Genomic DNA, 26,554 nt, shown 5'->3' with positions numbered 1-26,554 from the left:
TGGTAGCTGAAGTGACTATTCTTTTTCCTCCTTCACCGATAGGGAATGATCAGAACAGCCATTGACCTTTTAATTAGGTAGTGGAATCTGATGCTTCCTGCATGGATTTCCTTGGCATCTCTGCAGGAGAGAACTTTATTTAAACCATAATTAGTGGTAATTATGAAGTACTTTTATGTTCCCAAAGAAATAACCTGTAATAAAAGATGTTTTCCTTCTTAGACTCAACATTGTAATTTACTTCCAAGTTTTGACTCATGTTTTAAGTAATTAGATTAATATTTTGTAAGAATATACTAGCACAAGAAGAGTACTTATTGCTGTATGAAGCTAAAGGAGCATGTGAAAAAGGATAGATTTTTTTTGTATATTAGCATATGTCTAAGCCACAGGTTGTGAATTCTACAAGTAAATGTTATAGAAAAATGCTGTTTCTCTTCAGCGTGTTCTGTCTGGATAAAGAACAGCTGAGAAACTACCAGAATTTGTGTAGCAAACATCTAGGGAAGGTTAAGAAGATCTTGCTTCCAGGATCCTCAGCCTAGCCTTGCACAGCCATTTTGGATATCCAGTTTCAAGCTCTAAATAAAAAGAGATGGTTAAAAATGAATTATTTTCTGCAAAATCTATAAGCATGTTATATTTCAGTGACTCATTTATATCTGCTAATTACAGTAACCTTTTCACATTCTGTTTGTATTACATTTATCCATGCTTTCCCAGATCTCCTTAGCCATGGCTGATTAAGCAGTTATTGTAAAATCGACCAGTCTGTCACAGAAGAAAGAAAGCCATTTTGTTTTTTAATACAGAAAGGCAAACTGTCTGCTTGCCCTAAGGACCATCTCTCTCCACTCTCCAATATGAGGCCGCTTCATCTTTGTGGAGTGGAAGGACCGCTTGAAAACATTTCTGGTGGCTCAGTGGTAAAGAACCTGCCTGTCAATGCAGGAGACATGGGTTTGATCCCTGGCCCAGGGAAGATCCCACATGCAGCGGGGCAACTAAGACTGTGCACCTCAACTACTGAGCCTGTGCTCTAGAGCCCATGCTCTGCAACAAGAGAAGTCACTGCAATGAGAAGCCCGCCCACCCCAACTAGAGAGGAGCCCCCGCTAGCCGCAGCTAGAGAAAAGCCTGCACAGCCTCAAAGACCTAGCACAGCCAAAAATAAAGTAAATAAAATTATATTTTAAAAAAAGAGCAAATTTCTAAAAAGCATTTCCTTCTCCATCCCAAAAGGGAAAGTGTAATGGGCAGGATTTCCAGTAAGAATGCTTTCTAGGGAAAACCCTCCTATTAACCCATTACTTTGTAGAGACTCAAGAAAAGTCAACGAATGGATGAATGAGGGAATGAAAACAAAAACTCTAAAATGTAGTCAGTCACACAATGCTGTTTTGTCTCCCTTTGGCAAAAAATACAAATTTTTGATTAATTTTCTATCATTAGACATAGTCATTCAAAATAAAATTATCCATTAGGTTTAGTGAATTATTGAGTTTTAAGTGAAAGCTTTAGCAAAGCAATCATGAAGCAAACTGTTCCATTAGAAAGGATAACTTTTCTATAATTGCTTAGTTGCTCAGTCATGTTGGACTCTTTGCAACCCCATGGATGGTAGTCCGCCAGGCTCCTCTGTCCATGAGATTTCCCAGGCAAGAATACTGGAGTGGGTTGCCATTTCCTCCTCCAGGGCATCTTCTTGAACCAGGGATCAAACTCATCTCCTGTGTTGGCAGGCAGATTCTTTACCACTGAACCACCAGGGGAGCCCATTTTCTATGATTACCAGTACTATCATATCTTTATTTTGTTTTTGTTATTATTTCCAAAGTGTATTCAGACTCTAACATTGTTAAATTCTAGCTTGCTCCTTTGGTAAGGTTGAAAACTCCTGGACTAAGATGAGCACTGCTGAATTATCTGTGAGACATTTAAGCACATCACTGAAAACAATTTTAATCATCTCAATCTTTTGATAAGAAGAGAGAATCTCTCCAGTCAATTAGTAGGCAAACACACACACACACACAAATAAGCTAGCATTTGAAAAGGAGGGGGCGATTAGATGTGGGAACTTACCATTTGGGCGCTTGAATTGGAATTTGCCATTCCTCTGTGCTCTTTATTTGCAGATTTCTATAATAAACATTTTGTTGTGTCAGGAACTGAACCAGAAGATATCATACACAGAAACACATACACACTCAGACCACCCCTTTTTGATCCATGAAAAACTAAGCCTGTGTAGGAATGAAGTGGGCAAAGGTGGGTGAGGGTGGGGGTAGTACTGGTTAAGTGACGTTTTATCAGAAACCATGTTTTCTTTTTAGCCTTGCTGTAACTCCAACAGACAGTGCCACCCTGCCTGTCGAGCACTCTCTGAGACCCTTTTGTGTGATATGAGGATTCTGTGAAGCCACAGACTGAACACTATCTTGGTCACCCCCTTCTATCCATTAAAGAATGCATAATGAGAACTGCTGATTTTATAGAGATATAGTTGAGCATCTTGGTGATTAGCACCCAGCTCTAATAATGTTTATGTGTACTTGAGGATACAGGTGCAGATAAAGACTCCAGTGGTTCAGGTGATCTTAGAGACCCTGTCATCTCTCTCTTCTTTTTGAATCTAAGTAAATGATGACTTCAGGAAGTAAGCCCATTGAAGACACTGGAGATTATGAGATATTGGCGCATATTCAGAGATTGTATGATTCACTCAAATTTCCTGTCATGAATAATCATCTCCTAAAGAAGGCTGAGCACTGAAGAATTGATGCTTTTGAACTGTGGTGCTGGAGAAGATTCTTGAGAGTCCCTTGAACTGCAAGGAAATCCAACCAGTCAATCCTAAAGGAAATCAACCCTGAACATTGGAAAGACTGATGCTGAAGCTCCAATACTTTGGACACCTGATGCACAGAGCTGACTCACTGGAAAAGATCCTGATGCTGGGAAAGACTGAGGGCAGAATGAGAAGGGGAAGAAGAGGGTGAGATGGTAAGATGGCATCACTGACTCAATGGACGTGAGTTTGAGCAAGCTCCGGGCGATAGCGAATAACAGGGTAGACTGGCATGCTGCAATCCATGGAGTAGCAAAGAGTCAGACACGGCTGAGCGACTGAGTAACAATGAGCTGGTAAAAATTGTAACGGAAACCTATAAATCTGAGCTAAGGAAAAATATCTGGGCTCATTTATCTTAAAGAAAGATGTATTTTACTTCTCTGCTTTCCTACTTGAGGAAAGTAATGTCTCTGTTTTGGCTCCATGTCTCTCATGCACGTGTGTGCTGATTTAGCTAACTGGTTTCTCTGTCATCAATACTGATTCGGGAAACACACCTCCTCTGTTAGTGGAAAGCCCTCTGCTGCTCAAGGCCTCTCTGGAAGCCATCATTCAACTTGACCCCTGAGAAGCAGGGGTGGGTCTAGAGCAGGGTGAGCAAGGCATTTGTCCCAGGAATAACATTTAAGGGCTACAGACAAACTCTGTGATCACAGTAAATAACATGTTACTGTGTTTTTTCACAAAAAAATCAGAACTAATTCCCAAGAATTCATGATGAGACAGTCAGTGTTTTAAATAAAGACAGCATCTGTGTACTTAACAGGAGTCATTGTACTCCTATCACCGTAATCCCAGCCTTGCCAAGAAGTTCCTATTTCTGCCCAGAGTCAGAGAGCTGTGTTATATCACTGGACCTTTTCAAGGAACTGATGAGTGGTTAAGTGGCACCAAGATTATTAGTGACATGGACACAGATTAGCACAACTAATAGAGAGGGGGGACATACCAAAGTGATGTAGTGCGGACTGGAGAAGCTGGTTGGAAGTTTCTCCAAGGACTCTGTGGTTCTTCGCTGCTGCTGAAAAGAGATACTCTTAAGCCTTCAGTTAATGCTCAAATAGGACTATTTCCCATGCTTACAAAATCAATTTTCAAGTCCTCCCTAGAATATAGTCTTAGTAAATGTACAAATGTTAAAACACACAGAGATAACATTCTTGCATATGTTGTTCTCTTGTGAAGGATGAGTCTAAGAACCTACCTATAAAGCAATCATACTTTAAAGAGTGGGAGTTTCTTTGCATGTGTTAGTGCTAAGTTATTTCAGACTCTTTGAGACCCCATGGACTGCAGCCCACCAGGCTCCTCTGTCCATGAGATTCTCCAGACATGAATAACTAGAATGCGTTGCCATGCCTTCCTCCAGGGGATCTTCCTGACCCAGGGATTGAACCCATATCTCTGTATGTCTCCTGCATTGCAGGCAGGTTCTTTACCACTAGTGCCTCCTGGGAAGCCCAGGAGTTTCTTTACATTCTGGCCTAAGTTACCCTTTGTTAAGTGCTGTCTCTTAACCCTCAGTGGTTTTTATAATACAATCAGAAAGAATGGTTCAGTGGAAACAGAACTAGGGAGAGGCCCTGGGTCCCAAGAATCTAACCAAGCATCATTAACGTAACTGAAAAAGGATCCCAAACACCATCTTTCCCCAAATCACAGTTTTCCTAAGAACTAGCCTTTTGATGGGTAACTAATGTATCAAACAGGCATCAGTTGAATAATTATTATTTATATAATTTTATGACAGATAATACAAAAAGCCTAAACAAGAGATACAAAGACTCAAACTGTCCTATAAAATCTGCTGCTGCTGCTGCTGCTGAGTCACTTCAGTCGTGTCCGACTCTGTGCGACTCCATAAACGGCAGCCTGCCAGATACCTCCGTCCCTGGGATTCTCCAGGCCAGAACACTGGAGTGGGTTGCCATTTCCTTCTCCAATGCATGAAAGTGAAAAGTGAAAGGGAAGTCATTCAGTCATGTCCAACTCTTAGCGACCCCATGGACTGCAGCCCACCTGGCTCCTCGGTCCATGGAATTTTCCAGGCAAGAGGACCAGAATGGGTTGCCATTGCCTTCTCCGGTCCTGTACAATCTACACTTAAATGTATCATGCTATGTGCATGTGTGTGCTCAGTCGCTTAGTCACATCTGACTCTTTGTGACTCCATGGACTGTAGCCCGCCAGGCTTCTCTGTCCACGGGATTCTCCAGGCAAGAATACTGGAGGGGTTGTCATTTCTTCCTCCTGGGGATCTTCATGAATCATGGATCGAACCTGCGTCTCTTAAGTCTGTTTCATTGGCAAGAAGATTCTTTACCACTGTGCTACCTGGGAAGCCTCATATTATTCTATATGGTTAAATTCAATCAAATATTTATTAAGCTCTTCTTCTAAGTTCCCCCGTTTAACTAAAATTTTGGATAGCTCTTAGGGATTTTGTATTCTAGAAGTGCAACAAATATGCCCCAGGCTCTATCTGAACCTCTGGTAACTATTTATCATTGATCATGTGGTCAGAGGATGAGATGGTTGGATAGCATCACCGACTCAATGGACATGAATCTGAGCAAACTGGGAGATAGGGGCTTCCCTGCTGGCTCAGATAGCAAAGAATCTGCCTGTAATGCAGAGACCCTGGTTCAATTCCTGGGTCGGGAAGATCCCCTAGAGAAGGGAATGCCTACCCACTCCAGTATTCTTGCCTGGAGAATTCCATGGACAGAAGCCCCTGGTGGGCTATAGTCCATGGGACTGCAAACATTCAGACACAACTGAGTGACTAACACTAACAACAGGAGTTAGTGAAAGACAGAGGAAACTGATGTGCTGCAGTCCATGGGACTGCAAAGAATCAGACATGGCATAGTGACTGAACAACAGCAACATATAGTCAGACTACCTTCTCCCAACTACCTTCTCTGAGAGTGAAACTGGTTTGCATGTTAATTTAAAGAAAATGCAATTGGGAAAGTTACTGCAATGGTGCATGAGCATAGTAGATAATTAACAGACATCAGTGCTAAATATATACAAACACGGGGCTAAGTACAGTTACATACAGTTTCTTATTTAACCCTGACATTGGCATCCTGTGTTTCCATATCAGAAAATCTCAGTGTAAGCTTAAAAAATTACCACACAATATTTTCTGCTCATCTGAGTGGACAATGAAGACTTGTTTCTTGGGGTCACTATTGTCATAATAAAAAGTAAGAATGGATAAAAATGATAAATCATCTTATTACCACAGAAGGAGTATACAATCCTGAGTAAGAGAAGTTCAGTAAAAGCCTTCTTGCTATGTCATAGATATGTCCCTGGGGTATGGTGGGAGCTTGTTCTATAATACACAGGACTTACGGGAAAGGGAGAGTTGGGGCAAGCTCACTAACCAAAAAAAAATTCCTAATTTTAAAACACTAACACCATTATATTTTCATTGGCATTTGCATCTATCAATAATCAGTTCATACTTCCTTCAAGAAATAGGTCCTTGTGGGCAGTTTCATTGGTATAATCTTGTCACCAAGTTTTCTTCTTTGTTTTTTTTTTTTTTTTTTAAGATTGCTTTTGTAGCTTCCTAATCAGCACTCACACTTGTTTTCCCCTACTGAGCCAAATACATTGGTAATCATAACTATTGTTAAAGGTACTAAACAAGCCATGACTTGCTGGGATTTCTCCAGGATTGTCATCTTCTCCCCCCCCCACCCCCCATGGGTATTATTTTAATAAGCTTTCCCTTTAAAGTAAAAAGATACACAAAGAAATATATGAATAGAAAGTGTTGAGATGGGTGAATTTTCACAAATGATCACATCTGGGTAACCAAGCCCCACCAAGATCAAAAAAGGAACTTTATTGCCACCCCTTACCCCTCCCCCCAATCCACCCTTCCCTGTGATAACAACTACTCTGACATCTAATGTCATAGAGTGGTTTTGTCAGTTTGAACTTATGTAAGTTGAATTGTACAGTTTGCCTTTGAGTTTAACATGTTGTCTAGCAGTATGTTTGTGGTAGTAATACATCACCTACAATAATATGTTGTAAACATCAGTAGTTTGCCCATTTTTCCTTCTCTGTAGTGTTCCATTGTATGAATATATAGTGAACTATTTTTTGTTACGAGATATTTGTATTATTTTTGCTTTTTGCAAATAATGCTGTTGGAACATTATTGTTGATGTTTTCTGATATGCACACGTACCGCTTTCTGTTGAGTGTATTCATATGACCGAAACTGCTAGATTACAGGGAATGTGTATGATCAGTTTTAGGCCATACACTCTATATATCCCCACTAATAATTGGCATTATCATCCTTTTTCATCTCTAGTCATTTCATGAGAAAATACAATACAGATTAAGAAACATACGCAAAACAAATTCATGGCTTAATGAAACATTTAAGGTAAATACCCTTGTAATTACTAAACTGATTAAGAAATTTCAAGTTTCCCATCGTTACTGCCACTCACTTCCTACCCCTCTAAATTAACCACTTTCCAAACTTAAAGTAATGACCTCCTCCTTGCATACAATTATACTTTCACACCTGAATATTTATCTCTCAACACTATACACTGTACGTTTTTAATTTTTATGAGAAAAAGACTTTTCCCAATATTTTTCTGCCACTGATTTCTAACAGAATTTTATTTTGAGGACATATTTTGTATGATATCAACTCTTTCAGATTTATTAAGACTTGTCTTATATCTCAGTGGTGGTTTATATTTGTAATATTTTCCAGCTGTGCACAAATTAGTATTTTATTTAACCAATATATTCTGTTCAGAAATAATGTCTTGATTTATTTGAGTCCTGCCATTCTTTCCTTCCCTACGTGTCAATAGAAGATCATTGATGTGGAATCATGTTAGCTATTCTTCTACATTTCCCACTTCACTTAGCTTAGGGATAGTTCACTTCAAACATACATATAGCTACTTTTGTAATTGATTAAAACTACTGCAATCAATATTTTCTTACATGTCGAGGATGAATATCAGGTAAGATGGGCTCATTCCTTGTCTGCTGCTCATCACCAAAGTATCCTTTATTCTCCACTCCTAGGGTTTCTCGAGGTGGGCTGTCAAGAAGGAACTGAATATTGATACCAGCTATAGTATGGGATAAGCCTGTGGTTAATAGTAAATCATCTAGGAGATTTTTAAAAGACTGATTCATACTCATGTGCCACTCTATAACAATTACATCTGAAGGAGGAACCAAATTTAGTGTTAAAAAAACAACAACAACAACTTGTAATTCTGATGTGCAGAGAAGTTGGGAACCATGGGGTTAACATCTGAATGAGAATGAAGTGTGTAAAGGCTCAACTTGTTACACTTTTACTTGGTCTTCAGTAAGAGGCTTATACCTTCTTCCCATCAAATATTCTTTGTGGCCACAAAGTTTATATTGTCTCGGTAATGGTCCCCTTCAACACATAAAGAATACAGACCTACCTTTGAACTTGCTTCAACCTAATACATTTTTTGTAACGAATTAGTAATATGACAACCACAACACCAAAAATAACCAGGACAAGCACGACCACCAGGATGGAGATATCTGTAACATTAAAACACATGAGCTTCAACCAAGACATCAACCTTGGAACAATGGAATCTTAACATTTAACTGAGAAGTTACAGTTATGTTTCTGTCTTCCTTGAAGGACTTTAATTCTACCCTCCTCTGTTTTTTTTTTTTTTTTTTTTTTAATAAAGTCAAAGACCAGGACATTGTACAAATTATTATCTGTATTAGGAATGGACACTCCACCCAAGATTCCATTATGTTTAAGAGAATCCCAGTTAGTGGGAAAACTTGGGTTATCAGTGATTAACTGACTATAGAAAAGGCCTTACTGGGTTAAGGGTTCTTAGAGGAACTAATCCACATTTAAGTGGAAGAAGATACATTTATTCCAGATCAATTGTAGTAAATTCAAACTTGGGTATTTAAACATTAACAATAAGAAAAATATCATACAAATCCATACAGAAATACAACACATGTGTAGCAGACCTGGTATATAAGCAGAAAGTATTATCACTGGTGAGGTTTCTGATATATGCAAGATATTATGTATATATACTTTGTCGTTTTATTGTTTAGTCGCTAAGTCGTGTCCGACCCTTTGTGACCCCATGGACTGTAGCCTGCCAGGCTCCTCTGTGCATGGGATTTCCCAGGCAAAAATACTGGAGTCAGTTGCCATTTCCTACCCCAGGGGATCTTCCCAACGCAGGGATCAAACCCATGTCTCCTGCATTGGCAGGTGAAATCTTTACCACCCAGCCACCAGGCAAGCTCCTATATATTTTTTAATGATTATTACTTATTTATTTTTTGGTCACAGTTCACAGAATGCAGAACTTCCCTGACCAAGGATCGAACCTATGCCCCTTTCAGTGGAAGCACAGTCTTAGCCACAGGACCACCAGGACGTTCTAAGATAGTGTATTATTCCGGGATACTCACTGGTAACATTTAAGGTTTCCTCCCATTCCGTAGATGCCTGAATTCCCTTGCACTGACACTCAAGTTCACCATCATCCACCTGGAAGAGCCATCAATCAAATAATTCATCACATGACTGACATAAAACTTGTGTTTTCCACCTCATTCAGCTTAGTGTTCACACACACCCAAAATACACACACCCACACCCTCATGAACTTTTTATTAATTAACTAATCCAAAATCAAGGTTGGGAAAAATAAGACAATAAAATACAAGGAGCAGCTATCTTTGAAGATGGCCTTGGAGTAAGAGAAGGATTCTGACAAATTTGAAACTGAATGAACCAGATGGTTTGGCTTATCTTTCCAGAAGCCATCAGTACTATTGAATGAATAGCTCTTGCTAAACTTGGGCATATCATAGACAAAAAGAAGACTTCAACTTGATTTAGTGAGATGACATTAATGTGAGAAAAAAAAAAAGCAGTGGCATAAATGTTTACTTCATCCAAAAGCATCGTGTAATGGTTAAGGACATACACTGTTTCCATACTGAAAGCTGAGCTTTTCCTTTCATAGAATATCAGTGTGATTGCTTCACAATCTCTAAAAGAGGGCATAGGAATAGTACTTATCTTTTAATGTGATTATGAAACTTTTAAAATTTAATATATACATAAAACTCTTGAAAGAGTACAGTTCTATATAAGTGTTACTGATTAATTTGATTTAGGAAAGATGTTACCCACAAAAGCAAACTGCTAGATACTACTAGTACTGAACAGCGTCAAAATGAGTGAAAAAATTGTTGCTTTTTTTGTTTGTTGTTTGTTTGTTTTTCTCAAAAGCTTTGGGCTAATGTTTGGTGATGGACAGGGAGGCCTGGCGTGCTGCGATTCATAGGGTCGCAAAGAGTCGGACACGACTGAGCTACTGAACTGAACGAACTGAACTGAATGTTAATACTGGTATAATTTAACTGTAAGAGAAATTATGATAGATGCAACTTTTTAAAAAGAGTTTTTTGGAAGTAGATCATTTTTAAAGTCTTTATTGAATTTGTTGCAATATTGCTTCTGTTTTATGTTTTGGGTTTTGGGCCAAGAGGCATGTGGGATCTCAGTTCCTGATGAGGGATTGAACCTGCATCTCTTGTATTGGAAGGTGAAGTCTTAAGGTCTTAGCCATAGTCTGCCAAGGAAGTCCCAATAGACCCAACTTTAACCTTTTGGTTTAAACTTCATACATACATAAATTACTGGGTTTCTAGATTACCAGTCCAATAAGACATATACTTGCAGTATTGGCATTATCTATGTATAACACTTGGTTTGGCTCTTTGGTTCAGTATTATTAATGCATCAAAAAGTATGGATCCCAAATGCATATTTGATTTAAAAATCACCAAGCATACGTATATACATATATATACACACACTCATGGGTGCACCTGTACTTATATACAGGCTTGAGAATGAAGTCTTGTGCAAACAAGTGACTGGTAAGACATCAATTTAAAAAGGAGTCAAACCTTACAGAATTTTCATTGCACTGAGCAGAGCAATCAGTTGAATTGTAGGCCTTTTCAATAGTCACGCATTCACCATTGCTGCACACCTAGAAATGAAGTCACCAAGATTAGTTAGAATTACTTACTCAGAATTTGCATTATTTGTCCTAATGAAAAACCACATGTAGAGTCTTCTGTTGAAGAGGAAATCTTCTATAAATGTTAAGTGGGTATTTGAAAAAAAACCACTGTACAGTCAAATATTGTTGTATACAAATACATTAATCATTATAATGTCTATGTCCTCATGACTTCTTCAGATGTTAACCTATCAACGATTCTACCATTGTAATTGCAGCAATTTCTTCTATTATTTCTACCACATTTTCTTCTAATTTGATAAGGATCCATGTTTGTTATATCATAGTTGCTAGCTGGGCATTTTGTCAGTATCCATTAATCTTATCATTATGATTTATACTCATTAATTTTGTTTTAAATTATGTTTTTTGGGGGGTAAGTTTTGTGACCAAATTACTGCTATTGCTCTTGGTTATTACCTGGCTTATCTTAGCTCATTTATTTGCAAAGAGTCAGACACGATTTAGGGACTAAACAAACAGTTTCTCTATCTAGAATTCCTATTAAATCTGTCTCAGATTTCTTAGAACTGCATTTCTTGCTTTAATTCACTTTCTTTTCTTTTTAGAAACTTCATCTTAGTTTTCTTTTTTAAGAAGAATAGCTTTCAATTTACTGATTTTTTATAATTTTGATTCCATGGCTTACGGCATAAATTGCATAAAAGCAATTGTGATTTATTTTGTACTCTGAAGGCAGTGCTTCTGGATTTCAAATTGTATCATTTTTGTAAATTTAGTACACTTTTTAAAAATTTTTAAATAATAGCATCTTTTTTTTTTTAATTAACTTTAGTGGCACATAGTTGCTTTATAGTGTTACATTTATTATGTTATATATAATATATATGTTATGTTTCTTCTATGTTGCTATATAATGTTATATAGTCATTAAAATATACATTTAATTTATTTCTAAAGGATTTTCCTCTTTCTAAAAGTGTGTCCGTTTCACAGGAACTATCATCTCTGATTGCTCAGACTGTCTCCTTTGTTCACCATCCTGGTTTCTTTCATGGCTGTTTTTTAGTCTTGTTTCCTTATGTTTACGGAATGGGTTTTCTATATACATGATTAAACACTGAGAAACTTTGTCTTAAAACCCATGCTGACCTCTTTTCAAGGATTTCAGGCTCAACCAAAGGAAAATGCTGAGATGTTTCTTATTTTTATTTTGCAATTCTGAATGTTTACTAAAGAGATAGCTACAGAGACCAATTCTGAGCAATTCTGTATGAGAGAACGAACCAACGAATTTCCTCTTTTCTCTTGTTCTCTCTGCAGTCTGCTATCTTTCTATCTTAGCTTCTCTTCCCTTTAATTTTTTTGTGTTTTTTTTTTCTTATCTATGTTGTAAATTCTGTAGTATGACTAAGGAAAAGGGCACTTAGGTATTTAAATTGACCGAGAAAGAATAACTGCTAAGAGAAAGTAAAATGCTTTTAAGGCATTTAAAGTTCCTCATGTCTAAAAAACTAGTAAGTGTAAATATGAAAATGGAAAATTCTGTAGGTAGTGTCTTTGTGGTATCTCTATAGACTGGCGTTTGCTATGCACGACTTCCCTTATGAGGAACTGGTTTAAGAACCGACAGCGTTATGAGCAGTGCGCTTCTGCACTAAGCTTTCTCTTGACGGAAGCAGGTACTCTGTATGGTGCTGGTGCCTAGTCACAGTGTGTTTGCACCGTCACCAAATGTTCCTTAACCATTGCTCCCCTTTCAACCTCTGTTTAATCCCAGTCACTCTATGAAGGGGACCTCATACTTTTGCTTGATACCTCTGGCTGATTTTCCTTACCTGAAATAAACAGAAAATTATTTGGTAGTTTCTTTGAACTGATGCCTCACACACTCTGTTATTGAAAGCTCTCGACCTTTCTAGATTGTGGTTGGTATGCAAACAAATTTTCATAACTATTGACTCCTCACCATTTTTATATTTATTTAGTCATTTTCATGAGGTGTGTAGCTCACTTGTGTTCGACTCTGTGACCCATGAACTGTAGCCTGCCAGGCTCCTCTGTCCCTCTGTAGTTAAAATTATGCACTTGAAATATAGATCTCTATGAAATTATTAACTTCTGATTCCTTTTTTATATGCTGAATTTTTACTTTCCAATTAATTTTTCTATCTCATTATACGAATGATACTGTAATGTTTGTGGGTGGTGGTGTAGAGAGGGGGAGCCATGTCATAGATACTTTTCAGTTTCAAAGTTGCTGATTTTAATACAGTATTATATTTTTCAAATACTCTGGTGCTTATAAACCTTGATGCACTGGTTATTGTTTTTAGTATACATTCTCAAGTTTTCATCTCAGAGTGATAAAAACTTTCCAAATCTAGCTTCATTCTACCTGTTCGACTTAGTTTTCTACCATTTCACCAAAACTCCAATCACACTAAAACTGTCAGTTACCTGGATATGCCATATATTATGCTTTGTACCTTTGTATATTATGTAGGTATGCCTTAAAAAAAAAAAAGTATTTCCTCAAACCATGAATAAGATGAAAAGACAACCCTCAGTATAGGAGAAAATATTTGCAAATGAAGCAATGGACAAGGGATTAATTGTCAAATATATCAACAACTCATGCTATTCAAATATCAAAAAACAAGCACCCAATTTAAAAAAAGAGCAGAAGACCTAAACCAACATTTTTCCAAAGAGGACATACAGATGACCAACATACACATGAAAATATGCTCATCATCACTAATTATTAGGGAAATGCAAATCAAAATTACAATGATATCACCTAAATACATATAAATAATAAATGCTGGAGAGGGTGTGGAGAAAAGGGAACCTTCTTGCACTATTGGTGGCAATGTGAATTGATACAGTCACTATAGAGAACTGTACATAGATTCCATAAAAAAAACTAAAAATAGAGCTACCATATGGTCCAGCAATCCTACTACTGGGTATATACACAGAGAAAACCATAATTCAAAAAGACACATGCACTCCAATATTTATAGCAGCACTATTTACAATAGCCAGGACATGGAATCAACCTGAATGTTCATAGACAGAAGAATGGATAAAGAAGACGTGATACATATATACAACGAAATATTATTCAGAATAATATTTAAAAGGAACAAAACTGGGTCATTTGTATAAATGTGGATAGACCAGGGGTCTACCATACAGAGTGAAGCAAGTCAGAAAAAGGAAGACAAATATATATTAATGCATATATGTAGAATTGAGAAAAATGATCTTATTTGCAAAGCAGAAGCAGACACAGATGTAGAGCTCAAACACATGGACACCAAGGGGGAAAGGAAGGAGTGGAATGAATTGGGAGACTGGGATTGACGTGTATACAATATTGATACAATATATAAAACAGATAACTGATGAGAGCCCACTGTATAGTGCAGGGACCTCTACTCAGTGCTCTGTGGTGATATAAATGGGAAGGGAATCCAAAATAGAGGGGACATATGTAAACATACAGCTGATTCATTTTACTGTACAGTAGAAGCAAATGCAACATTATAAAGCAACTATACGCCAATAAAAGTTAGTTAAAACATAGAAACATGTCTTTTCTCTTCTTCTGTATGTTGAAAAATGTTCATAAAGTTGAAACTGAAATGTCTCTCATTTAATGGCATCAGGAGATGCCATTCCATGTTCTCTAAGAAACGTCAGTCACTTCCTTTGGACTCATACACATTGATCACGTCACAGTGAAAGCAACTGAGTTGAACTGTAGTGATACACTTGATTTAATCTAAGAAATTCTCAAGTACACACATCTTTACATCATCTGTGTCCTGCACAGATACTGGCATCGTAGTGCATGCCCAGTAAATACATCTGAATGAATAAAATAAATGAAGACTGTATGGCTACTTCATAGTCAATTAAATTCAAAACATTAAGTCAATAATTTCATTAAGCATCTACTGTAAGACACTAATTCAGCACATTTGTAGCATTTACATAATTGGTATAAAAATATTAAGATGAATATTTACTATAGTGTTATTGCTCCTCTGCTCATTTAAAAAATATTGCATTTTTTTTTCTTTGTTCCCATAGATAGGCCCTCTGGGGCCAATTACAGGATCCAATGAAGTTTTATGTGACTGAACAAGAAGTTTTAATAAAACAAAGGGCATTCATCTTACCATTCCATCACCACATTTTGTGCCAGGTGCCACCAGGCCAAAATCCTTAGAATCATGGTATAAATAGAAGGTTTTGCATTCACTGGTATTCTGTTTCAGATGTTTCTTAAGGTGGTAGATCTTCTCTTCTCCAAGGACAGAAGAGTGATGCCCACCTGTGCAAAATATCTTTCCGCATTTGATATCTCTGAAGGGAAGCAAGAATATATTCTCACACTTGGGACAAGAAATAGAACTTTAGAAACTAGGCTGGCAGTGGAGTGGCCTGCTTGTTTTTTTTTTTCTAAACATAGGCTTGTCAGAGCCTAGGAGAGGCCAGGTAAGACTCTGGACAAAGTCTTGACCCTGAAAACTGAGATGAGCAGACAAAGATGCTAAATGACTGTATTTCTTTATGATACCTAGGTAATTCTCATAAAGCAATATTAGCTCAACCTTACAGGAGAATATTATTAGTAACTTTGATGAGCATAACTTGAATCAGTAGCATACTGGGCACCTATCGACCTAGGGAGTTCATCTTTCAGTGTCCTATCTTTTTGCCTTTTCATACTGTTCATGGTTTCTCAAGGCAAGAATACTGAAGTGGTTTGCCAGTCCCTTTTCCAGTGGATTACATTTTGTCAGAACTGTCCACCATGACTCGTCTGTCTTGGGTGGCCCTACTTGGCATGGCTCATAGTTTCATTGAGTTAGACAAGGCTGTGGTCTATGTGATAAGATTGGTTAGTTTTCTGTGATTGTGGTTTTCAGTCTGTCTGCCTTCTGATAGAGAAGGATAAGAGGCTTATGGAAGCTTCCTGATGGGAGAGACTGACTGAGGGGGAAACTGGGTCTTGGTCTGATAGGTGGGGCTATGCTCAGTAAATCTTTAATCCAATTTTTTATTGACCAGTGGAGTTGTGTTGCCTTCCTGTTATTTACCTGGGGCCAAACTATGGTGGAGGTAATGAAGATAATGACGACTTCCTTCAAAAGATCCAACGCACGTACAGCTACACTCAGTGCCCACAACCCTGCAGCAGGCCACCACCAACCCACACCTCCACTGGAGACTCCTGGACACTCTCGAGCAACTCTGAGTCAGTCTCTTGTGGGGTCACTGTTCCTTTCTCCAACAGGAGATGGTAAGAGTGAACGGTGATGTTTTAGGAATCTGTGAGCTAAAATGGAGTGGAATGGGTGAATTTAACTCAGATGACCATTATATCTACTACTGTGGGCAAGAATCCCTCAGAAGAAATGGAGTAGCCATCATGGTCAACAAAAGAGTCTGAAATGCAGTACTTGGGTGCAATCTCAAAAATGACAGAATGATCTCTATTCATTTCCAAGGCAAACCACTCAATATCACAGTAATCTAAGTCTATTCCCTGACCAAGAATGCTGAAGTTGAATGGTTCTGTAAAGACCTACAAGACCTTATAGAACTAACACCCAAAAAAGACGTCCTTTTCATTACAGGGGACTGGAATGCAAAAGTAGGAAGTCAACAAACACCTGGAGAAACAGGCAAATTTGGCCTTGGAGTACAGAATGAAGCAGGGCAAAGGCTAATAGAGTTTTGCCAAGAGAACACACTTGTCATAGCAAACACCCTCTTCCAACAACACAAGAGAAGACTCTACACATGGACATCATCAGATGGTCAACACCGAAATCAGATTGATTATATTCTTTGCAGCCAAAGATGGAGATGCTCTATACAGTCAGCAAAAACAAGACTGGGAGCTGACTGTGGCTCAGATCATGAACTCCTTATTGCCAAATTCAGACTTAAATTGAAGAAAGTAGGGAAAACCACTAGACAATTCAAGTATGACCTAAATCAAATCCCTTATGATTATACAGTAGAAGTGACAAATGGATTCATGGAATTAGATCTGATAGACAGAGTGCCTGAGGAACTAAGGATGGAGGTTCATGACATTGTACAGGAGACAGGGATCAAGACCATCCCCAAGAAAAAGAAAGGCAAAAAAGCAAAATGGCTGTCTGAGGAGGCCTTACAAACAGCTGTGAAAAGAAGGGAAGTGAAAAGCAAAGAAGAGGAATATATACCCATTTTAATGCAGAGTTGCAAAGAATAGCAAGGAGAGATAAGGAAACCTTCCTCAGTGATCAGCGTAAAGAAATAGAGGAAAAGATCAGTGCAAAGAAATAGAGGAAAACAATAGAATGGGAAAGGGTGGAGATCTCTTCAAGAAAATTAAAGAACCAAGGGAACATTTCATGCAAAGATGGGCTCGATAAAGGATAGAAATGGTATGGACCTAACAGAAGCAGAAGAGGTGGCAAGAATATTAAGAGGTGGCAAGAATACACAGAACTGTACAAAAAAGTTCTTCATGACCCAGATAATCACAATGGTATGATCACTCACCTAGAGCCAGACATTCTGGAATGAGAAATCAAGTGGGCCTTAGGAAGCATCACTAGGAACAAAGTTAGTGGAGGTGATGGAATTCCAGTTGAGCTATCTCAAATCTAAAAGATGATACTGTGAAAGTGGTGCACTCTATATGCCAGCAAATTTGGAAAACTCAGCAGTGGCCACAGAACTGGAAAAGGTCAGTTTTCATTCCAATTCCAAAGAAAGGCAATGCCAAAGAATGTCCAAACTAGCACACAATTGTACTCATCTCACACACTAGTAAAGTAATGCTCAAAATTCTCTAAGTCAGGCTTCAACAGAATGTGAACTGTGAACTTCCAGATGTTCAAGCTGGATTTAGAAAAGGTAGAGGAATCAGAGATCAAATTGCCAACATCCATTGGATCACTGACAAAGCAAGAGAGTTCCAGAAAAACATCTACTTCTTCTTTATTGACTGTGCCAAAGCCTTTGACTGTGTGGATCTCAACGAACTGTGGACAATTCTTCAAGAGATGAGAATACCAGATTACCTGACCTGCCTCCTGAGAAATACGTGTGCAGGTCAGGAAGCAATAGGTAGAACTCGACATGGAACAATAGACTGGTTCCAAATCAGGAAAGGAGTATGTCAAGGCTCTATATTATCACTCTGCTTACTTAACTTATATGCAGAGTACATCATGAGAAATGCTGGGCTGGATGAAGCACAAGCTGGAATCAAGATTGCCGGGAGAAATATCAATAACCTCAGATATGCAGATGACACCACCCTTATGGCAGAAAGCCAAGAAGAACTAAAGAGCCTCTTGATGAAAGTGAAAGAGGAGAGTGAAAAAGTTGGCTTAAAGCTCAACATTCAGAAAACTAAGATCATGGTATCTGGTCCCATCATTTCAAGGCAAATAGATGGGGAAACAATGGAAAAAGTGGCAGACTTTATTTTTAGGGACTCCAAAATCACTGCAGATGGTGACAGCAGCCATGAAATTAAAAGACGCATACTCCTTGGAAGGAAAGTTATGACCAACCTAGACAGCATGTTGAAAAGCAGAGACATTATTTTGCCAACAAAGGTCTGTCTAGTCAAGGCTATGGTTTTTCCAGTAGTCATGTGTGGATGTGAGATTTGGACTATAAAGAAAGCTGAGTGCCAAAGAATCGATGCTTTTTAACTGTGGTATTGGAGAAGACTCTTGAGAGTCCCTTAGACAGGTAGGAGATCCATCTAGTCCATCCTAAAGGAAATCAGTCCTGAATATTCATTGGAAGGACTGATGCTGAAGCTGAAACTCCAATACTTTGGCCACCTAATGCGAAAAACTGATTTGAAAAGACCCTGATGCTGGGAAAGATTAAAGGCAGCAAGAGAAGGGAACGACAGAGGATGAGATGGTTTGATGGCATCACCGACTCAATGGACATGAGTTTGAGTAAACTGTGGGAGATGGTGTTCGACAGGGAAGCCTGACACGCTGCAGCCCTTATGGGGTCTCAAAAAGTGGGACACGACTGAGCGACTGAACTGAACTGGCTGAACGTGAGTCAGGACAGTAAACTTTTTTCTTGCTTGCATAGAGCACATCAGATGATTCTCACTTGAAAAAATTCTATGAGATTGCTATTATCATAACCCCCTTTTCACAGATGACACAACAGTTGGAAATAAAGCAAATTAAGTGACTGCCCATATTTAGAAGTATATTTAGAAGCAAAGTTGAACTTGACTCTAGGTTTTTATCATTGCCTTCAGTACAGATCCTGTTTGGGAGAATACAGAAACCATGTCATACATCAGTAACAAACCCAGAAGATGGGTTTAGCACATGTGTTATAGAAATTGGATCTAATATTCAATTCTCCCATTTTGCCTTCAATGTCAGTGTCTATCATTCTTTCTTCTGATGACTTTCCTTCTTTCTTTTTCTTTTCCCCTTTTCTACCTATTTCCTCCTCCTCTTTCCTTCTATCTCTTTCTTTTTCTGCTATTTCTTCACCTCCTTTTCTTTCTAAGAATCTTAAATCTTTCCCATCCTTCTTTCCTGCATTCCATGATTTTCAGTTACAAAATACAGAACATAAAACCAGTTAATTCCATCAGGGATGTGTGCTCTCTCCCTTCCTGCTCCCCTTTCTTTCTAAAAAGCAAAAGTTTTAGTTGCTCAGTCATGTCCAACTCTTTGCCACCATGGACTGTAGCCCACCAGTCTCCTCTGCCTGTGGAATTCTCCAGGCAATAATTCTAAAGTAGGTCACCATCCCTACTCCACAGGATCTTTCCGACCCAGGGATCAAACCCAGGTCACCTGCATTGCTTGCAGATTCTTTACCACTTGAGCCACCAGGGAAGCCCTCTCTTCCTAATCTCCTGAGTGAAAAAGAGAGACTGTCAGCTATCAGAGTAACAGCTGTTCTGATTTTGCAAAATGCTTTGAGAGGGCACATGCTTTTCTTTACAAGGTACTTACTTTTCTTCACAAGGAATTAATATGCGTCCCTTGTTTTTGCAGTATCCAAATTTATTTCCAATTGTATTCATCTTGTAGCAAATATCAGAACTGGATTTCGCTTCTGGGATCCAAAGCAGTATGGTAAAAGCAAAACAATGACAACGTGAATGTGACAAATCATAAATGCCTTACCTTTCTAATATCATTGAAATTTCATTATCATTTACATAGTAGTGAAACAGATGGGATAAATAAATAATTTTAAAACTATCTTATTGCCTCAGGAGGATATTTTAGGAAGGAATATGGGTATAAAAAAGAAACAAACATACTTTTCCCCGCATACTTAGATAGTCAAGTAATGTGTGTGCATGCGTTCTCAGTTGCTCGACTGTGTCTGACACTTTGCGACTCCGTGGACCATAGCCCGCCAGGCTCCTCTGTCCATGGGATTCTCCAGGCAAGAATACTAGAGTGGGTTGCCATTTCCTCCTCCAAGGGATCTTCCCAACCCAGGGATTGAACCTGTGTCCCCTACATCTCCTGCATTGACAGGTGGGTTCTTTACCACTGAGCCACCTGGGAAGCCAGCCAATTAATATTAGAGATAAAATCAATGAATATTAAAGGTATTATTTATAAAGCTGCCAGGCCATATCTGCCATAAATGACATTATCTCCAATCTTGCCCCCGAATTCCTAAAGGACAGTAACAGAGAAATAGCGGCCATTATCTTTATCTATCATTCACTGTTATTGTCTCTTACCGTGATCAAACAATTCAGAGCACTGATCATCATGGGTGGGACAGTTCCCCATGAAGCAGTAGCCTTTTGCATTCTTGCAAGGAAATCCATTTACTTGGAACTGGTCCTTAGGACACGCCGAAGAGTGGCCAGTGCACCTCTCAGGGAAATCACATTCAGTTTTTGCTGGTCTGCATATAGACCCTGCTTTTTTCATCTGTGGAAGAAAAATGAAGAGATTGACTCTTGGGCATCCTTAGGCAGGCAAGGAAGGGTCAGTTGGTAGGAGGAAGTAAGTAGATTGACCCATTTAATTTAACTAAAAGAAGTTTTAAGGATGGGTCATGAGATCATGATTTCCTTCTCCTTTCCACTGAAAATTACTATCTTTTTTGGCTTGTATATAATTTTAGGAATGACAAGCTGGTGGTATTGAAATTTGGTATTAGAACAGCCTTGGGGCAGAGTTGGAATGGTTATAAAATGGGGAAATGAGCTTGTGTTCTTCTCATCTTGCCTTCTTCATTCGTTCGTCCCTCTCCCCCAGCCCACCATACACACAAGACTGGGAACCCCTGACTATAATGAGAAATCTCCACTCCCAAGAAATCAATATGTATTTGATTTTCCTGGGGTTTTGGAGAGATTTGAAGATGAATTAAACACACTTTCTTTCCTTTATTAGTTCATGATCCAGTGGCATTAAGGAAGAGTCAGTGAAACCTTGGACAGAAGCATTTGGGTGTCTGATAATCTTTCTTAGGGATCTATCTCTAGGTACTAGTTACTGCTGCTGCTGGCTTCCAGTATAACTGTTTTCCCTGTTAGTTCACTGCAGTTGGGGTGCCATTTCCCCCCTCAGCTAAGGTGAAATCAGCTAGTGGTCATTGAAAAAAGACCAAAAATAATGTTGGTTGTATGACTCCACTTCTAAAATTCTAAGCACTGCTTACCCACTTCTCCACTTCCCAAACCACAGCACAGATGAGGGTTTAAAACTCAGAGCATTTCAGAAGAGGCTCTATTGAGTACCAGCATATCTGGCTGCAATCTGGGATTGGTAATGTAAGGTCACTCAGTGATCAGACAACTCTTTGGTTCTATGTATAGTTAATAAACTGAAAATAGAGAAACCAGTCCTAGCAGAGTCTCTTACCTGGCAATATTCACAGCATTCTCCTTCAGCACAAGTAAACCCTGGCTTCAACATACATTTGAGTGCATCACAGCAAGGATTAGTGCAGTCCTGGCAATCATCAGAAATGAAAGATCAGAAGTGCTTTGTACTTTGGCTCCTGTTTAAAGAGTTCATTCACTGTGTTTCTGTGGAACTTAGCCTTAGTTGTTTTTCAGAGTTCAATTTAAATGCATGGTCCTTGACTATGATATGTGTATAAAGGCTACTGCTTACAACTAGTGTCTGGGACTTTTATTTTGTTTCCTTCCCTTGGAGCTGTTCAGTACTCCACAGCTAGTGAATTCTCACAAGCCCAAAGTTTGTGACCTTTTTTGGCACCAGGGGCCAGTTTTATAGAAGACACTTTTTCTATGGACTGAGAGTTTGAGGGATGGTTTCAGGATGATTTAAGTGCATTATATTTATTATACCTCCAATGATACGATGGGAGGCGGAGCTCAGGTGGTAATGTGAACAATGGGAGCAGCTGTAAATACAAATGAAGCTTTGCTCACTCTTGCACTGCTCACCTGCTGATGTGCAGACCAGTTCCTAACAGGCTACAGACTGGTCCATGGCCTGAATTAGGAACCCCAAAGTAAGGTATTTCAAGTGTTAGAATAAAGCTGTAGCAGTATTCCAAGCAATGCACACGGGCAAAAGCATCTGTTTCCGAAGTTAAGATTTTCTTCACATTTAATCCTAGACATTTGAAAACTAGAAGCTGTAACCTCTGGACCTGTCACAGTCTCCACTCTGATCATGGAGTCTCTTTGTGGCCATCTTACTACACTTCTTTTGAACTGTGCAATGTCCACAGCATAGCTACTAAAAATGTGGTCCTTGGACTTCCAGCGTCATCACAATGTCACAGGTTGGTAGGAATAGGATCTCAGTTCTACTCCAGACACACTGAATGAATCAGAGTCCACATTCCAACCACATGATGATGAGCACTTGATAATGTGAGAAGTCGTTATCTAGGACACATACCTATGTGATGAGCTCTTGAAAGAAAGAGCTTCTATGTAGGAGAAAAGCAGATTAAGAATTAATTTAAAATATGCCTGCAAGGCTTATTCTAAATGTTCCAAAGACTGCTATAAATCTGTGTACATTTGGAAGGTTTCTGCTCAATTAAATTTTCTAATAATGTCAACTGGTCAACAGGGATATAGACTAGCATCATAAGGCCCTGAGTCAAACTCAACTGACTGTGAGGGATTTTGTAGAACAAATCCTACTGTGCAAGAGTGATCGGACTTAAGGAGACCTATGGGCCCTTCACACTAGAAGAGCCAATTAGCATATAAACCAGGCTAATGAGATGCTTTGGACCTGAGGCAAGATCACTGCACACAATTCATGACTTGGGAAGAAGTTTGCAAAGAGGCTACCCAACAGCATGTTTCCAATTCTTTTTTTTTTTTTTAATCATATTTGTTGAAGCTTTACAAGGATTACCATGGTTGATTAATGGCTACATCCCTGCCTAGGTTCTAGCTGAGTTGACACTTAGTAAATTGAAAGACAGCATTGTTGGCAAATACCTGAATAAGGCCACAATCACACTCCTCTCCATCATCCAATCTGTTGTTTCCACAATATGGGTAATCAGAAAACTTGTCAGAAAATGGAACATTGAACATGCACGTTGGCCTGTAATCCTTGAGAAATTGCTGGTACTGGGTTTTGCTGCATTTACTGAATTTCAGTGCAGGAATACTAGAGATAGGACAAGTTGAAGATAAAGATTAATTATATCAATGCATAGTGGTAGAACAGCTGTGAAAATTCTATGAAGAAATGAGAATAAAAAATAAAGAGAGGACTTCTCTGGTGGTCCAGTAGTTGGGAGTCTGCCTGCCAATGCAGGGGACGTGGGTTCGGTTCCTGATCCAGGAATATTCCACATACCTCAGGCCAACAAAGTCCATGCGCCACAACTACTGAACCCATGCTCTAGAGCCCGTACCCCACAAGAAGAGAAGCCACTGCAATGAGAAGCCCATGCACCACACCTAGAGAGTAGTCCCTGCTCGTCTCAGCTAGAGAAAAGCCCCCACGCAGCAACAAAGACCCAGAGCAGCCAAAACAAAACAAATAGAAATGATGGACTCAAAGTCCATTTACCTTTCTTATTCTTGCCTTACTGTTACAGCAGAGCAGGAACTGGGCTCTTTATTATATGAAATGTCTTTTTGAAATACAGCCAACACAGGCTAGTTTAGTGAAAACATTCAGACTATGTATCTTCCAGAATACGCTTCCTGAAGCCTGTGTGTGTACGTGCTAAGTCACTTCAGTCCTGTTCACCTCTGCGACCCTATGGACTGTAGCCCACCAGGCTTCTCTGCCCATGGAATTTTCCAGGCAAGAATGCTGGAGTGGGTCACCATGCCTTCCTCCAGGGAATTTTCCCAACCCAGGTATTGAACCCACGTCTCTTGTGTTTGCTGCAATGGTAGACAGGCTCTTTACCATTAGTCCTACCTGGGAAGCTCCCTGAAGCCTACATCTAGGCCAACTGTACCTGCTGTTTCTATGTCACTTCTTATTGTTCCACTTGAAATAATCTATATTTTTGTCTACCACGTGTGCAAGATTACTAGCTTCTCAATACAGGAACTGAATCATGTTCAAGTTTTTAAAAAGTAAGCACTAGCTAACAGGATACCTGGCAAAAACTGTTCTCCATAACGTTTCTTGAAGCAACTCATTTTCATAAACATCCTAGGAATGCAATATACTTCTTTTTAAATTGAAACTCACCTCCCTTCTATCTTCCTCTGGTTTTGACTCCCTGCTCATTATTATTGATACAATGATTAACTACAGATGGATTTTTAAAGTCTTGAAGACATTTGAGGGAGATGGTGGGTTTCCCTCCCAAATATTACTAATTATGTAGATAATGATGTAAAATTAGATATCAGTTACAAAGTTCTTACCCGGGATATATTGGGAAAATTCCAGATAATAACCATAGTGCTAGTCATTCAGTTGTGTCAGACTCGTTGTGACCCCATAGACTACAGCCCACCATGCTCCTCCTGTCCATGGTATTCTCCAGGCAATACTAGAGTGGGTTGCCATTCCCTTTTCCAGAGGATCTTACTGACCCAGGGATCAAACCTGGGCTGCCTGCATTGTAGGCAGATTCTTTACCCTCTAAGCCACCAGGGAAACCATAGCCATATAATAACCATATAGCCCTATAACACTGAGTTTTAATCAAAGTCATTCCTCCGATATCAAAATATTTTCTCTATATTGTTGGAATCTCACCTTCCACCACTGTTCATCACACATTTTTCCAAAGCACAGGTACACGGGTAATCATCATGACTCATCCCAAGGTTATGTCCCAACTGGTGTGCCATTCTGCTTGCAATTGCACTGACGTCAGGTAAAAGATCCTGAGGCCAAAAAAATCTTACATTAAAAACTTCTGTAAAATAGCACACTACGGTACATAAGCTTTGAAGTAGTCACTAAGATCTGGTTTCTAGCTTCTGGCTAATTAGTATCTTATCTGAGAGATTAAGAACTTAATTATCTTCCATTCTTGCACCTTAATTTCCTCACTTATATAATGAAGTTGGACAAAACCTTTTTATGGTCTCTAACTCTAACATTTGTATATTTTGTGTGTGTGAAGCAATAGTCATTATTGATTTTATATAGACTCATTCTTACAAATAGCTCAAACTTATTAATTAACATCCTAACAATAAAATAAACATTATTGATTATCTCCTATTACTAGATATTCAAAGGGCATAAAAATAAAAATATGTGAGTTTAGGGTTTTCCATTTATAATCTCACATTAAGCAATAATGTGATACAATCATGAGGAGAGAGTTACTACTGTGAAAAAAGTCAGAAGATCAGTAATGGAAAGTCAAAGGCAGTGCTGATTACTATCACTTTTCTTAGTTCTATTTTATATTTTAATTTCTATGTTAGTGGAAAATTTTAATTTCTGAAGAGGGGTGGGAATCAGGTTACTATAAAGGAAAAACACCCCTAATTTGGTAATTTCATCTTACTCATATGACATTTAAAATGTATCCTGGATGGGTTATACTGTCATAATTGGAGTGCACAGCCTATATTAGATTAATTTGACTCTATTATACAAAATTTTATTTCTGAAATACTATAGGCAAAATCATAATCATTAAAAGAACCATGGGAATGAAAAATCAGATAGTCATCTTCATAAGTACTAGCTTTTAAGTTCAAGGTCTTACAAGACTGTCTTGAGCATAGCACTAGGTAAAGACACTAAAGGAAATCAACTTTGATATTTTAAAGCTTATCTTAGGGTTACTTGGACAGAATTTACTGGAAGCCTAGTGACTTGGGAAGGGATCAGGTAAACAAGGGGTGTTGGCAGTTTGTAGGTGGTAGGCTTGCTAAAATTGAATGGTAAGGCCATCTAGATATGATATTTGAAGTAGTTTATACATTTCCTGAATAAAAGCAATTATGTTCACTTGCTAAACCAGCCATCAAGTTTTATGTACATCACGTCTTTATAAATAACTATATGTAATAGGCAAAAGAGCTTCCCTAGTTTCTGTATGTTAATTCATATATTAACATAAGTATTGAATACTCTTTTCATACGTAAGAACCTTTAAGTAGGCTTATACCATT

The 26,554-nt window shown here is 38.6% G+C and overlaps 1 protein-coding gene across 1 annotated transcript in view; it reads right to left on the bottom strand.

Annotated features, from left to right (window-relative positions):
• Nucleotides 1-536: 536 nt before the first annotated feature.
• ADAM7 (ADAM metallopeptidase domain 7) overlaps nucleotides 537-26,554 on the bottom strand; it is a 51,402-nt gene continuing 25,384 nt past the window's right edge. Inside the window, exons 11-23 of the mRNA XM_052645229.1 lie at nucleotides 25,176-25,306; nucleotides 23,438-23,612; nucleotides 21,867-21,956; nucleotides 20,732-20,927; nucleotides 19,983-20,085; nucleotides 15,141-15,327; nucleotides 10,873-10,953; nucleotides 9,356-9,434; nucleotides 8,335-8,440; nucleotides 7,856-7,955; nucleotides 3,804-3,875; nucleotides 2,086-2,142; nucleotides 537-581 (exon numbers count right to left, since the gene is read on the bottom strand). Of these exons, the coding sequence (XP_052501189.1) occupies nucleotides 537-581; nucleotides 2,086-2,142; nucleotides 3,804-3,875; nucleotides 7,856-7,955; nucleotides 8,335-8,440; nucleotides 9,356-9,434; nucleotides 10,873-10,953; nucleotides 15,141-15,327; nucleotides 19,983-20,085; nucleotides 20,732-20,927; nucleotides 21,867-21,956; nucleotides 23,438-23,612; nucleotides 25,176-25,306 (1,422 nt within the window). The remainder of the gene's footprint in view (nucleotides 582-2,085; nucleotides 2,143-3,803; nucleotides 3,876-7,855; nucleotides 7,956-8,334; nucleotides 8,441-9,355; nucleotides 9,435-10,872; nucleotides 10,954-15,140; nucleotides 15,328-19,982; nucleotides 20,086-20,731; nucleotides 20,928-21,866; nucleotides 21,957-23,437; nucleotides 23,613-25,175; nucleotides 25,307-26,554) is intronic.

This window comes from Budorcas taxicolor, chromosome 8 (assembly GCF_023091745.1).
Source record: "Budorcas taxicolor isolate Tak-1 chromosome 8, Takin1.1, whole genome shotgun sequence".
Classification (NCBI taxonomy): Eukaryota; Metazoa; Chordata; class Mammalia; order Artiodactyla; family Bovidae; genus Budorcas; species Budorcas taxicolor.
Note: the sequence above shows the minus strand (reverse complement) of the source record. Positions and strands in the feature narration are given on the sequence as shown.